General features: G+C 55.0%; 1 protein-coding gene across 6 annotated transcripts in view; it reads right to left on the bottom strand.

Moving 5' to 3' along the window:
• Nucleotides 1-13,598, bottom strand: part of ATP13A3 (ATPase 13A3) — a 50,103-nt gene that overhangs the window by 20,761 nt on the left and 15,744 nt on the right. For 5 of the 6 annotated variants that reach the window (XM_035132984.2, XM_035132986.2, XM_060274239.1 and 2 more), the window contains 13 exons: nt 12,975-13,160; nt 12,313-12,383; nt 12,126-12,206; nt 11,631-11,700; nt 10,186-10,320; nt 8,753-8,825; nt 7,093-7,224; nt 6,798-6,980; nt 5,715-5,872; nt 4,583-4,771; nt 2,215-2,276; nt 875-1,025; nt 12-128 (listed from right to left, as the gene is read on the bottom strand). In XM_035132984.2, coding sequence (XP_034988875.2) covers nt 12-128; nt 875-1,025; nt 2,215-2,276; nt 4,583-4,771; nt 5,715-5,872; nt 6,798-6,980; nt 7,093-7,224; nt 8,753-8,825; nt 10,186-10,320; nt 11,631-11,700; nt 12,126-12,206; nt 12,313-12,383; nt 12,975-13,160 — 1,608 coding nt within the window. The remainder of the gene's footprint in view (nt 1-11; nt 129-874; nt 1,026-2,214; nt 2,277-4,582; nt 4,772-5,714; nt 5,873-6,797; nt 6,981-7,092; nt 7,225-8,752; nt 8,826-10,185; nt 10,321-11,630; nt 11,701-12,125; nt 12,207-12,312; nt 12,384-12,974; nt 13,161-13,598) is intronic. The other variant, XM_060274238.1, reaches the window with a different exon arrangement.

Raw genomic sequence — 13,598 nt, 5'->3', positions numbered from 1 at the left:
CGCAGAACTACCATTTCCTTGTCGGCTGCCGGTTTGGGGTCGGGAAGAAGCTGCTTGGGTGGCTGGACCACGGTGGGCATGATGCGGTTGTGGAGGGCCGTTTCCTCCTCCGTCGCTTCTTCAAGAATCTGAAGGAAGGAAGCGCATGTTTGAGAAGAGACACCCTCTTCCAACTGCGAGGAGCCCAGCCGGATCAGGCCAAAGGAGGACACACCCACCCCCCAACCACCTCCCGGCCAGCATCCTGTTCTCAGAGTGGCCCACAGGTGCCTCTTGTGGGAAACCGGCAAGCAGTGAGCCGAGCCCAAGAGCATCTCTCTCCCCCTGCAGGGGTTTCCAGCAACCAGGATTCAGAAGCACCGTGGAGGAAGAGCAGAGGCATCCTGGCTGGCCAGGAGCCACCAATCCCCTTCCTCTGTGGCATCGTCCAATCCTCTTTTAAAGCCATCCAAGTTGGTGGCATCACTCCCTCCTGTGGGAGGGAGTTCCACAGTTTAACTCTGCGCTGCGTGAATAACGTCCCGTTTCCTCTTGCCAGGTGGAACAACCCGCCACTTCCTCCCACTGTGGGTTCTCCTGAGGGCCCCCCCCCCAGCCACGGTAGGTGTGGGAATCCCACCCTATGACCTTTCAGGGGTGGACTCAACGGCTCGTGTGGCCCTGCTGCCTTGCAAAGCTTCCGGCATCCCAAGAAGCGAGCCGCAAGGAGAACCAGCTGCCCATGTATTCATTTTACTTACACCTTGCCCCTTAGCCACAGACCTCTTGATGGGTCGGTCACACACCCTTAAAAGCCCTGCCTCATTTGCACCTGCGGAGTCTGAAACCCCAACCCAAACTGCAGGCAATAGGAGAACTGCAGGCAGCTTCTCACCCATCCAGTGGCTTCAAACATCTTCAAGTCCAGTGGATCTCCTGAGAGGACTCCTTCGATTTTGGTCAAGGAGTGACAGGTTGCCATGCAGGCGATGAAAGGCGACTTGACCAGGCTCTCGCTGCAAGCGCTTTGCTCTGGCAAGAGGAAACTAGATGCCAAAAAAGAAGAAGAAGATTGGGAAGGTGGGGTCATTCACAAGCCAGGTGAGCTGGTTCTGGGAAGGTCCGATTCTCTCCCTAGGCCTCCAGACTAGACCGATAGAAAAGCCAGATTCCACTCAGCAAAAAAAAGCTGGATGAAATCTATCTGAAACCAACACAAAGCTTTGCAAGGGCACCAGCTGAACTTGAGACCACCAGAAGAGCCTTGGTTTCAGATAATTATTCAGGATAGTGTTTTGCAGGACCCACTAAGGAAGATATGAACACTGTGAAATTCATAACAGTAACAATTAATTGCACATTTATTCAAAATCCATCTAAAACTATTCAGTTCAATCGTCAACAAAACTGATCAACTTGATCTAGGGTTACCAGTTTTTCAAGGTCTGGGAGTCATTTACACCTCCAGCCGCCCCCTGCTGCCCCCTTGCCTCTGAGCCCCACCTAGGGAATCCCACCCCAGGAGGTTTAGATACAAGGGGCCATGGGGGTGGCAAGAGCAAGCCTTTTCTGCAAGGTCTCCCCGCTTGGGAGATGCCCTCCCCAGGGAGGCCTGCCTGGAGCCTTCATTGCATACCTAGGAGCAAGGTGAAAATGTTAACCTTCTCCCAGGCCTTGGGCCGGTTAAGCAATCAATGGCTTTTTAATGGTGGGGGAGGTTGCTTTTTTGTTCCCACATTACATATTCTGTGTATTCATTTTGTATTTTTATGCTGCAAACTGCCCTGTATCCTGCAATTTCAAGGGATGGCTGCAAGCCCCTCCTAGAATCATAGAATCATAGAATCGGAAGAGACCACAAGGGCCATCCAGTCCAACCCCCTGCCAAGCAGGAAACACCATCAAAGCATTCCTGACATATGGCTGTCAAGCCTCTGCTTAAAGACCTCCAAAGGAGGAGATTCCACCACACTCCTTGGCAGCAAATTCCACTGTCGAACAGCTCTTACTGTCAGAACAGCTCTTACTCCTAACAGGGGCTCCCCTGGCATCCTCTGAGGGGCAGCCTTGGCACCTGGCAGAGCAGGGCGGGACCAGCTGAGGAGCCTGGGAGAGGAACTGGGGGCTTGCCAAGAGGAGAGCGCATGCGGCCCCTTCGGGTGTGGCCTGAGGGCCCTATTTTAACAGTAAGAAAGCCCCCAATGGGGGGGGCGACATTCCACAGAAGCAGCTTACCGAGCGTTTTCAACCCTCTGGATTCCCCAGAGATCCAGGCCATCTTCCGTCAGGGTGCCTGTCTGTAGAGGAGGAAAGAACACGTCAAAAGCAGAGCCAGACATGCTGAGCAAAGTCTTTGGCCACTGGCCTAAGTACAGGGAGCGCCGTCTCAAAAATGTGTCTAGAGGCACATGACTAACCCCAAAAGGGAGCAGGCCGACCTGGAAACCAGAAGGGAGCCCCTGGCCCTGGGTGCTAAACCTAGCTGGAGGCCAAAAGAGAAGGAAAAGGGGAGCTTCTGCAAATACTTCAACTTCCTCACTCCGGTTTCAATTATTTTCACACCCCGTTGCAAGGCTGTGAAACTATTAGCGGGGGGGGGGGGGAGCCAGACAAACACCCCTTTGCCCCAGTCAAGTTGTGCTTAGCAGTGGTGTCCAAACTTTTTTCAAAGAGGGCCAGATTTGATGAAGTGAAGGGCCGTGAGGGCCAACCAAAGTTGTTAACCTTTTTTTTTTGGATTGAAGTTTTTGAGCTTTTTAAAAATGATTTTTACACCAAAATTGTTGAGCATTTTTTAGGATTGCTGTTGTTGGTATTTTTAGGGTTTTACCACAGGAAATAACTGCCACAGGGGCCAGATTAAACCAACCAGCAGGCGGATTAGGCCCCCCAAACGGACTTTGGAGATGCCTGGCTTAGGGGGATCCCAAATCTACACCCAGGAATCAGCCTGAGCCAAGAGCAGCAGCTGCATTTCCAAATGCTGTCCTTGTGCAACTACAGAAGGCCAAGAGCAAGAGGGTGGCAAAGGTCTTGGCGCTTGGCACCAGGGGGCAGTGAATGTGTCAGCATGGCAAGGCAGGAAGGATCCGCCCCGTTGCCCCTCCCTCCCACCCCTAAAAGCAGCAGACTCTCCTTGACATCACCGCACTCGCCCCAGGCAACCTGCCCAGCTCTAAGCCCCTCAGGACACGCAAGTGCAATTCATTAAAATTAATTGGCCTTGCGTAACAAGAGCTGGAGGAATTCAAGCTCCCTGCAGGATTTGCTTTCCAAGGCCCCTTCCCCCCCATCTCCTGCCCCTCTGCTCGCTTTGTTGTTTTTTCCTAAATCAAAGGAGGCCTGTGATCAGTTCTGGAGGAAAAACAAATTCAGAAACAAAAAGCAAAGCATTCAGGGATTCGAGGGCCTGGCTGCTCAGGGTTTGTTTTGACCCTGCGGGGAAGTGGGGCAGGGTAGGGTCACCGGGCCCTGGAAGAAAACCCAAAAGTAAAAATAAAGCCATGCTTTTGTGGCTATAATAGCCTCAAAGGAGGAGTCTTCAAAGAGTTTTACAAAAGCACCAAAAACCTTTCCCTCTAAGCTGTGCCACTTCTTTCCCCCCAGCAAAAAGGAAGATGGCTCTATGGTCTTTCCGTCCTCCTCCCCCTCTCCCTGCGCGCTCAAGCAGAAGGAAAGATTGGGCTGAAAAGAGGAGAGGAGAAAGCCAAACACCTGCAGGCCGGAGGGAAAGGGGAGGGCTGTTGCTAAGTGACTGCATACGTGGCTGGCAAGCCCCACAGCGGCAAGCTCACGCAGATGCAGCAGGGAAGGTGCGCTTGCGCTGCAGAGGGTCGGTCTAGATGGCCCTCGGGGTCCCTTCCCATGCTGCCATTCTACATGCAGTAGCTATTCAGGCTCCTATTGGCTGTTTCTATTGCTTAGGCTCCTCCCCTCCCCTGTCGCCTACAGCACCCACCCCAGAGGAAGTCGCAGGCCTCTCCATCGGCGCTGGCTGCCGAGAGACCAGCACCTTCTCCTTCCTTCCTTCCTCCCATTCCAGCTGGGCACGGCAAGAGCCCTTTTCCGCCCACCAGCAGCTTCACAGAACACCCACCTCAGCGAAACTGGGCATATACGGGCTGTGAGTGACGGCTGCTGGGGGAATCTGGGCCCTGGCCAAAGACATGCACTAAGGAATTCTTCACTGGGTGACGTCAGAATTCCCTGGCTACTTTCTGCACAGGCTTCCCAAAAGGTTATCAACACTCTCATGATGCTTACTAAAAGATTTCCACATCTGTCGGGCAACGAAGCTGAAGAAACCATTCTAATCCCCGACCAACATGAGTGCTTTTATCTGTGTGATTTGCTTCTTTGCAGGTATCTTACTGAATTAATCTCCTGCCCAAAACCTTCCCGAGGGGCGCGAAGCAAGGAGAAAAATGTCGAGGTCCAACATTTGGCCCTTCCTGGGTCTGGCCTCAGCTCAGGGCAATGAACCTGTCTGCGTCATTCCGCACATCACGAGGCCCCCCTTGAAGTCTGGAGGATCTCAGAAGCCTCGCCCTGAACTCAGCTCAGAATTTATCAAGGAAAAAACGGTTTGGCAAATGATCTGAACCTTGTCAAAGCAGACGAGGTTCAGCTGGCCGCAAATGTTGATCCTCTGAGGGCTGATGCAGAAGATGCCAATTTTCCTCAGCCGCCTTTGTGCATAAACGATCCCCGCCGTCATGGCGGCAGGAAGAGCGGGCGGCACCGTGATGGTGATGATGTCCAGAGACTCGATGATGATTATGTCGGCCGAGACCTGCAGGAGGAGAGGAGGAAGGTGAGCAAGAGGGTCACTCACCGCTGGCTGCCCAGAGGCCAGGCTGGGTCCAGCTCTTCAGACGCTTGCGCTGAGAGATTCCTGCAGCAGGTGCTCTGGGAAGCAGCCACGTCTTTTGCCAAAGGCATTTCCGAGAAATGCTTTTGCGTTGCCTTTGGACACCTGCAGCCTGTTGATCTAGCAGCACCCTTTCACCCAGGCAAGACCTTGTACCAAGGGAACAAGGGAAACTGGGAGCTGGGATGGGGAGCAGAATGTCCCAGAACCAGGCAGCTGCTGGCATGTAGAGCCCCCTCCCCTCTCTCTGCCAGAGCAGACGGGCAGCTATGCAAACCTGGGAGAAGGCCGTTTTCCATGCTCCTGAGATGCGCACACCGGAGGCATCTGAGGGCCGGGGCTGTAGCACTGCTTTCCGGTACAGTGGTACCTTGGTTCTAGAACTTCATCCATTCTGGGAGTCTGTTCGACTCCTGAAATCATCCAAAAACCAAGGCGTGGCTTCCGATTGGCTGCAGGAGCTTCCTGCACTCAAGTGGAAGCTGCGTCGGACGTTCAGCTTCCGAAAAATGTTTGCAAACCAGAACCCTTCTGGGTTTGCGGCCTTTGGGAGCTGATATGTTTCTGTTCAGGAACCAAGGTACCACTGTATTTCAAAAGGAAGCCTTAGCAAAACTAACAGCTGACAATCTATGCTGAACACAACCAACTGGGAACTATGTGAGTCGGCAATTTCCTCGGAGAGCTTTCCGGATTCGGTCAAGAAAACCACACGGCAGGCAGGGGTGTTGCATATGGGGCTGGGCAGGGGGGAAGAACAAGCCCCGTCCCCAGACAGCTTCACTTGGCGTTTGCCCAGATGCAGCTCTGCATAGGCAGAGAGACCGTGAAGGAGGAGGGGCTGGAGGGGTGGGAATCCTCCTACCTTGTGGAGAATGCTGATGACCACGGTGTACAGGAAGCCGACCCCGGCCACCCCCACCAGGCAGAGCAGGAACATGTAGGCATCTCGGTAGAGCTTGAAATCCGTCGGCTTTGGGTACAAGATGGAGCGGACCAGCTGCCCTTTGGAAGTACTGAAGCCTAGAAGGAAGCAAGGGGACTTTGGGAGACAGCATCGCAAGCGCAAACCTGCAAGTCCCAGCAGCTAGAAAGCCAAAGCAGCATTTTGTTTATGAGGCACCAAGACAGACCGTCTCTAGGCAAGCTGGCCAGGTAGCTACAGCAGCAGCCCAGCCAGCAGGCAAAAGCCCACCTTCGAGGACAAACAAGTCACTCAGAACTACAAGGGAGGAGAAAAGGATTCATTAACGGAGACGGGCGGCTCTTCCAAAGGTGAGCCCCTCGGGTGAGAAGGCGAGCAAGGGGGAAAGCAAGCGCCCTCTGGGGAGATCAGGCCAAAGGCCACAGCTCAGCACCCCTGCTATGAGTGCAGAAGGTCCCAGATTTGGTCCTGAATAGCATCTGCAGGTAGGGTTGGAAGAGACCCCCAAGTCTGAAGCCCTGGGGAGACACTGCTGCCAGCTTTCAGGGAGGAGAGGGCCAGGGGTGGCTCCCAGCCGCAAGAGTTGGAGGCAGCGATGCTTCTGCACACCACTTGCAGGAGGGTAGAGGCCTCTGGGGCTCGGATCCTGCTTGCTGGTTTGCCACAGGCACCCGGTTGGCCACCGTGGTAAGAGGGTGCAGGACTAGATGGGCCATGGCTCTGATCCAGCAGCACCTTCTTATGTTCAGGGCAGGCAACCCTGAGCTCATGGGCCAATAAATGGCCTGACTCCACAGCAGGCTGCTTTTGGTGTTTCTGCAGACTCCCTGATGGCAGCATGGGAGGGGCAGGGAGGAGGGGGTCAGAGGGACTGCAGAAAGCTGCCAGCAACAGCCATCATAGCTTAGCAAGAGAGACATCCCAAAATCCATCAAAGAAAGAGCTGGGCCCAGTGCCCAGGATGGCCTCCTACGGATGCTGTGCAGGATATTTGGGGAGATACCCAGGGGAGCTTTGTCTCACCTGTCCTGACCACGATGGCTTTGACCAGCTCCCCGGTGTAGAAGCGGGTCTGGATGACGGTCGTGCCGCAGAACAAGGTGTGCCTCCGGTGCCCCTCAGGACTGTACACCTCGTCCGCCAGGCCCCCCTTGGGCTCCTCCGTCGGGTTTGGCAGGTTGGTCTTTGTGACGGGAACGCTTTCGCCTTCAACGAGAGGAGGGCACAGCTGACAGGGCCCAGATCCCAAGCCCCAGCAGCACTACCCAGTTCCCAGCTGCAGATTGGAGCCCCGCCGGGCCCACCCCCTCCCCGTTACCTGTCAGCATGCTCTCGTTCACGATGCAGGTCCCGCTGAGGAGCACCGCGTCGCAAGGCATGATCATCCCGTTGAGAGGGACCACAATGACGTCCCCAGGCACCAGCTCCGTGGAAAGGATCTCCTCCACGCCTGGAGGCCGGAGAAAAGCAAAGGATGAGATCCTGGCCCGGGAGCTGCTCTGGCTGCTCTTCTGCTCGGCCAAGGGCCCAGAGTGGCTGGCTGGCTGGCGTCTCTCCAAGGGAGCTACTTGCTAGGAGAGTGACCCCTGGGCCACGGGAGATCCCTCAGGGACTGGGACAGGGAGAGCTATCAAAGGTTGGAGTACAAGACACACCCCAGCTAGGAGAAGGGGCAGGGGGTGTCCATGCAAGAGAGAGAGAGAGAGAGAGAGAGAGAGAGAGAGAGAGAGAGAGAGAGAGGGAGAGAGAGAGAGAGGGAGAGACTAGCCTGAAAGGACGGCTAGAGGCAGATGTTGGAGGTTGGCTTTAGACGGAAAACACCTTTGCAGCAGGGGGCACTCGGCCGGTGAGCAAGAAAGTATCACTCAGAATAGACCTCCTGCTATTAACGGACCTAACTTAGCCCTTCTTATTAATTTCAATGGATTACTAGCAAGTAAAACTTAGCTGATGGCAGTCTTACTTGTAATACCAGAGTAAAACATCACACATTAAAAACTTCCCTATACAGTGGTGCCTCGCTAGACGAATGCCCTGTTAGACAAATTTTCCGCTATACGAATAGGTTTTGCGATCGGAGGTTGCCTCGCAAGACAAGGTTTTCTATGGCCGCCGCTTCGTCTTGCGAAGCGTGGCCATAAAAACCTCCGATCACAAAACCTACAGGGCATTCCTCTAGCGAAAGGGGAACGAGCTGCAGCGCAGGAAGAAGGCAAAGGAAGATCAGCTGAGAGACGCTGTCACCGCCTCTCAGCTGATCTTCCTTTGCCTTCTTCCTGCGCTGCAGCTCGTTCCCCTTTGTGTTCTGCTGGTCTCTGCCGGTGAGGCTTCTCCTCCGATCCGCGCTGTGTTGGGCGGGGTGGGGGGAAAGCTGTCGGCGGCAGGGGGAGAGGAAGGAAGGAAGGACGAGAAAGGTCTGCTTTCTCTTCCTTCGTCCCTCTCCCCCCCCCCTGCCCAACAGAGCCCGCATCTGACGGGGGTTCGGAAGCCCTGTCAAATGCCGGCTCTGTCGGGCGAAGCGGTGGCACACACCTCTCTTGGCTCGGGGAAGGCAGGCAGGCAAGAGAACAAGCGCCTGCCTGCCTTCCCCGAGCCAAAAGAGCAAGTACCGCTGCCGCCGCCAGGCCCCCAGAGCCCATAGGAACGCATTAATTGACTTTTAATGCGTTCCTATGGGAAACAGTGCCTCGCTACACGAAATTTTCATAGGACGAATTGAGTCCCGGAACGAATTAATCTCGTCTAGCGAGGCACCACTGTACAGGGAGAAATGGGTCTGCTCTCTGTTGGACTCCATGAATGCTGCCTGGAGGGCCCTCTATGGCCAGGCCCCCACCCCTGGGCCCAGCCAGGACAGTCCTCTGGGAGAGACGTCCTGAGAGAACTTGCCCCTTCCTCCAAGGAAGCCCCCCTCCCCACAAGGAAGGCGGCAGGTCCACTTTCCCTTTCAAATAAGCACGCCCCCCCCCCGGACCTACCTTGGTTTGCTCTGCTGACCGACACCCGGATGACGCTGTGAGCAGCTACCAAGTCATGAAGCATCATGTATTGCTGGGGAGAGGGGGGTGTTAGTTAGCAGCAGAAGTGCCAGGCCCAGCACAAGGGGCATTAAGGCTCCCAACTGCATCACTGCCCCCCACCCCACAAGCACTGTGGAGGAAGCAGAGCCCCTGAGCAAGGAACCAGCCTACAGGCAGTAGCAGCAGCAGCAGCAAGAAACGGGAGGCCTATCCGTGCAAGAGAGAGATTTGTGGCTGGCAGAAGTGCCAAGCAAGACGCAGGAGGCCAGCCTGTTCTGGAAGGGGCAAATGCCCCTTCCCCTGAAGCAAGGGTCGTCCCCCCCATACCCAATCAGCCTCCTTCTGACTGGTCCTGCCTCCTGAATCCCCCCCCTCCGTCAGCACTGCCCCCTGCCCTGGCACTGAACCCCAGGAGCCGCTGGCTCAGTCTCCAGCCCCCTCGCCTCTGCCCCACACTCGCCAGAGCCTTGCCAGCATTGGGCCAACCCAAACCTCACAGAGTGGCTTGGAGGGCCCGGGCTGCCATCGAGTGGCACCTGCCTCCTCCTCCCCCCCAAACTCCATTCTGAGGCTGCTGCTGCCAGAGGCAAAGGCCACAGCACCCCCTCCCCCCTGCTCCATTCTGGGACCCTCAAAAGCTTGCACCCTATTTCAGTTGCCCTAACAGAGGTACTGCCCAGTTATGGATTTTGACATTTTTCTTATGGCCAACATGGGTATCTTCACAATTTGTGTGTGTGCTGGAATCTAGTTCCGAATCTTCTCTCCTCCCAAAGGACTCCGGGCGGCACCCAACAAAACAGCTCCTTCAGTGCAAGGGCTTCCGCCTGCCCCATGGAACGTCTCCTCCCTCTCCTCTTCCTCCCCTGCACATGGACATGGACTAAACCCCCAACCTCCCAGAGCAGGACTGGGGCAGGCATGGGTGGGTGGGGTGGATGTTCTACAGCACCCACCTATATCCTTGCACTGAGAGATCTGCTTTCCTGGATGGCGACCTCTGGGAGGGCCGGGAAGAATTGGTCAAGGACTCCTCTGCTGCCACCACTTTGCACCAGCAGTCAGAAGACCAGGCTGCCCTTCTGACCGCCCCCCCTCCGCCCTCCACTAGTTGCCATGTGCAGCTGTCACAACACGCCGATTCAGCTCTGCAGGGTGCTGAGCGTTTCCAGAGCCGCACCCTCAGCTGGGAAGGAGAAGAGTCAGCATCTGACCACAACCCCACCCCTTGGGGGGTTAAGTTACACTCAAGAGCAGCAAACCTTAACAGGCCACAGAAACGGAAGTTCGCCGCTGGGATGCCAGCCCTAGGGGAGTACCGAGGCAGCAGCTCACCTGCCACAGGTAAGCGGGCAGGCAGGCAGGCGCTCAAAAACAGCCCTGGAACTCACCTTCCGGATGGTATACAGTGAGCTAACAACAGATATCAGAGACATTATCACAATGGCTGCTGCATAGTAGTAATATTCATCTGTGCTCCACAAGATCACACTGAACAGCTGGAAAATGTAAAAAGGATTGAGGACCTGAGGGATCAGGAGCGGAGAGAGAGAGAGAGAAACAAAACAAAGCAAGGGATTATGCCTTTTGCACGAAGGAGCCGCCCTCCTCTCTCTGGTGCTGAAGGTCAAGAATTTCATGGCCTCCTATTACATGCATTTTAAGAATTCAGACCCATCCTTGTCTGCGGGGCAGGGGGGTGAACAGTGTGCCAGAAGAGCACATGGCAAGGATTCAGAGCTCCCCTCCTCTCCAGGCAGGGCTGGCTGGCCAGCTCAGTGGGCGCAAATGGTGCCCTTGAGGACTTCACCTGAGAAACCTCTACACGCCCTCGCTCTCCCCTGGGGCATGAGGTGGTGCTTCTCCCTTGAAAAGCACGTAGAAGCGAAGAAGGAAGTTGGAAGAGGGACATCCTCGCCCATTTCCTCTTTCGGCTCCGTGGGCCTTTTGAGGTTCAGGCTAATTTGACTGGATCTAACTTCCACACACACACCTCTGCGCGCATGCAAAGTTCGAAAGGCTGCGTTCCACGCGGCTGTTCCGCTTGTGCAATGGAACCTCACCCTCATCTCCCCTGCAGCCTCGTCAAAACCTGCTCCAGGGGGCTGAGGGTTCCTCTGGAGCAGATTCGGGGGCCACGCAGGGACAGGAAGAGGAGAAGTGTTGTTGTGCAAGCGAAACTCTGACCACCCTTCAAATGTCTCCCCAACGGGGAGCCGATCCCTGACTGAGGAGTGGAGGGTGGGGATGTGGGCCCCACAAGTCCACAGAGAGGGCACAGGAGTGGTCTAAGCAAGGGGCCAAGCCACCTTGCCCCACCTGCTGGTTCCCATCTCTCAGAGGCCCCCAAGAGTTTCCACCTTGGTCAAATGGTGCCACTCCAGCGCTGCCCATCCCCGCCAGCTGCCCTGGGTCTTCCGTGGCACCAAGGCCTGGCAACTGCAGCGCACAACCACCTGCCACTTGAATGCCCTGGCATAACGTCAGGCCTGTGCAAGAGAACAGCCTTGCAGTTTGCTTGGCTTTCCTTAAGAGGCTTGCGGCTCATGGAGAGCGGACGTGACACTTGCCAGTTGAGAAGGAAAGGGCCCACGTAAAGCATGGAAACAGACAGACACCCCCCAAAGCAGACAAACTGCCACAATTGCTCCAACCCATCTTGGTGAAGCCTAGAGCTCCAGAACCAGAGGGGAAATCCAGGCAGGTTTCCCCTCCGTAGCCTTTAACCCTTTCATGCACAGTTAATCCCCAGTCCAGACCCCCCAGAGCAGCAGGTGGGAGCCCCGTTCTCCCTCCCTCCTTCTCCCTCGCAAAGAAAGACACATGCAATTCTTACCTCCTTAATCAAAAGTTTAAAAACGGAAGGCACTTTCACGGCAATTTCATTTACTCCATAGAATAATTTTCTGTATGAAAAACAGAAGCCAAATAATATTTCTTAAAAAATGGAAGTGTTTTGCTTGCTAACATGAACACCAATCTATAAATTACTGAGAAGGGAGCAGCCACAGCAGGTGGTGGGAGAATGAAGGCAGCTGGGTGTTTGGCAAAACCCAGCAACCCAGAATGGCTCACCCAGCCCCAGTTGAAGGGCAAGCAGGGAGGCCCCTAGGCCCAGGGGCTCAAGGCAAGGCAGGCCTTGCATCGGGGGCGGGGGAAGAGATTTCATTGCAAAGATTCCACACACACACACACCCCTTTTGCACTTCAAAGAAGTGCACTGCCATGCACAAAACCACTACTGAGAGTAACTGCACAATTTTCAAGAAATAGCTGTGTGAGGCCCCTGTACACCTCTCCCCCCCCCAATAACTTTTCTGTTCGATTGTACCTGTAATCTCGCATCCCCTTGGTCAGCCCCGTGCTGTGTTCATTGTGGATTGCCGAACAGGAAGTGGAGTCATCCAGACCCCTAAAGGAAAGGGAGAATATCAAACAGAGCACATGCGCACGGACACACACACACACCCGTCACCAGCCAAAGAAAAGGGGCAGGGAAAGCAGCCGGTGGCTCTTACTTTATGGAGCTGAAGTTCTGCATGGCGTCATTCCAGAAATACTTCACGCTGTGGTGGGTGAAATAACGGATCTGGAAGATGCATAAATACAAGGAGGCCGTCAGAGTGTGACTTGACAGCGACTGTTCATAAAAGCAAACTGAGCTGCTGACCGTTTGGAAAGTCAAATGAAAGAAATCTGCACACTGCCACTTTTATTGCTGAATAACCTAAGTCTGCCCACTGCAAACTACGGGAGGCAGTGCAAGACAGGAGTGCCTGGCGTGCTATGGTCCATGGGGTCACGAAGAGTCGGACACGACTAAACGACTAAACAACAACAGCCCACTGCATTGGCTCTCAAATCAGAGGTCCTCACACTCCTGTTGCCACAAACCGGCCTGGGGCACCGGCTCATTGCTACCCCTTGCAGCATGCTGGCATTCCAAGCGCTTTTGGGGATCAGAGCCCCAACTGGCGGGGAGCAGCTGAGAGGAGGTGAAGGGTGAGGCCTTTTCAGGGTCTGCTCACGCACCAGATCCCCACCACCTCCCCCCAGGCTGCCTTTCTGCAGAGCAGCCATTCCCAAGGAACCACCAGGCGGAGGCAAAGGCACATGGATAAATGCTGCCCATTGGAGGCTGCCCTACAGAGGACGATCCCGCAACTCAAGTCTTTCCTACCTCCTGTAGGTGAGCCTGGGAACATCTGCTCAAATCATTTTCGCCCTCTTCAGCCAGGTTTATGTCCAAATGACCGCTGCAGCCATTTGTCATCTTTTCCGATGCATATTTTGGAGTCTGCAACAGATTGGGCCCCAAAGAAAGCACAATGCGAACCTTTGCACAAAACCATGTCTGGAATTCATCCTTTAAAAGAGAGAGAGAGGGAGGGAGAGAGCGCTTTCAGAACAAAAGTCTGACAATGAGCTTCTGCGCCTTCGGATGATCTGACAAACATCGCTGGCAATTTGATATCTGTGAAGCAGGTGCTTAACAATGCATGACTCTGGGCAGGTGTGTAAAGGAAGCCCCAGCCCAGAAATTGGGGGCAGACTGCGCCTCGGGGGGGGGCAGGATGACACCACTGGGCTAAGCAAAGGGGGGGCACTTTCAGGAGATGGCTGTCCTCAGGAGCTGACCAACACCCTACGATACAGACACAGAGACTCTCTTTTCTTTCTAAGTGTCTGCAAGACTTCTTGCTTCCAGCTTCCTCCCCACCTTGTCGGGACCCCAACACGTGCAGAAGGCAGAGGGACATTCTACACATGTGCAACCTTTGCTGTCCCCTCTACATTTCTGTGA

Source organism: Zootoca vivipara, chromosome 5, assembly GCF_963506605.1.
Source record: "Zootoca vivipara chromosome 5, rZooViv1.1, whole genome shotgun sequence".
Lineage (NCBI taxonomy): Eukaryota > Metazoa > Chordata > Lepidosauria > Squamata > Lacertidae > Zootoca > Zootoca vivipara.
The sequence above is the reverse complement of the archived record's forward strand: the minus strand, read 5'-3'. Positions and strand labels throughout refer to the sequence as shown.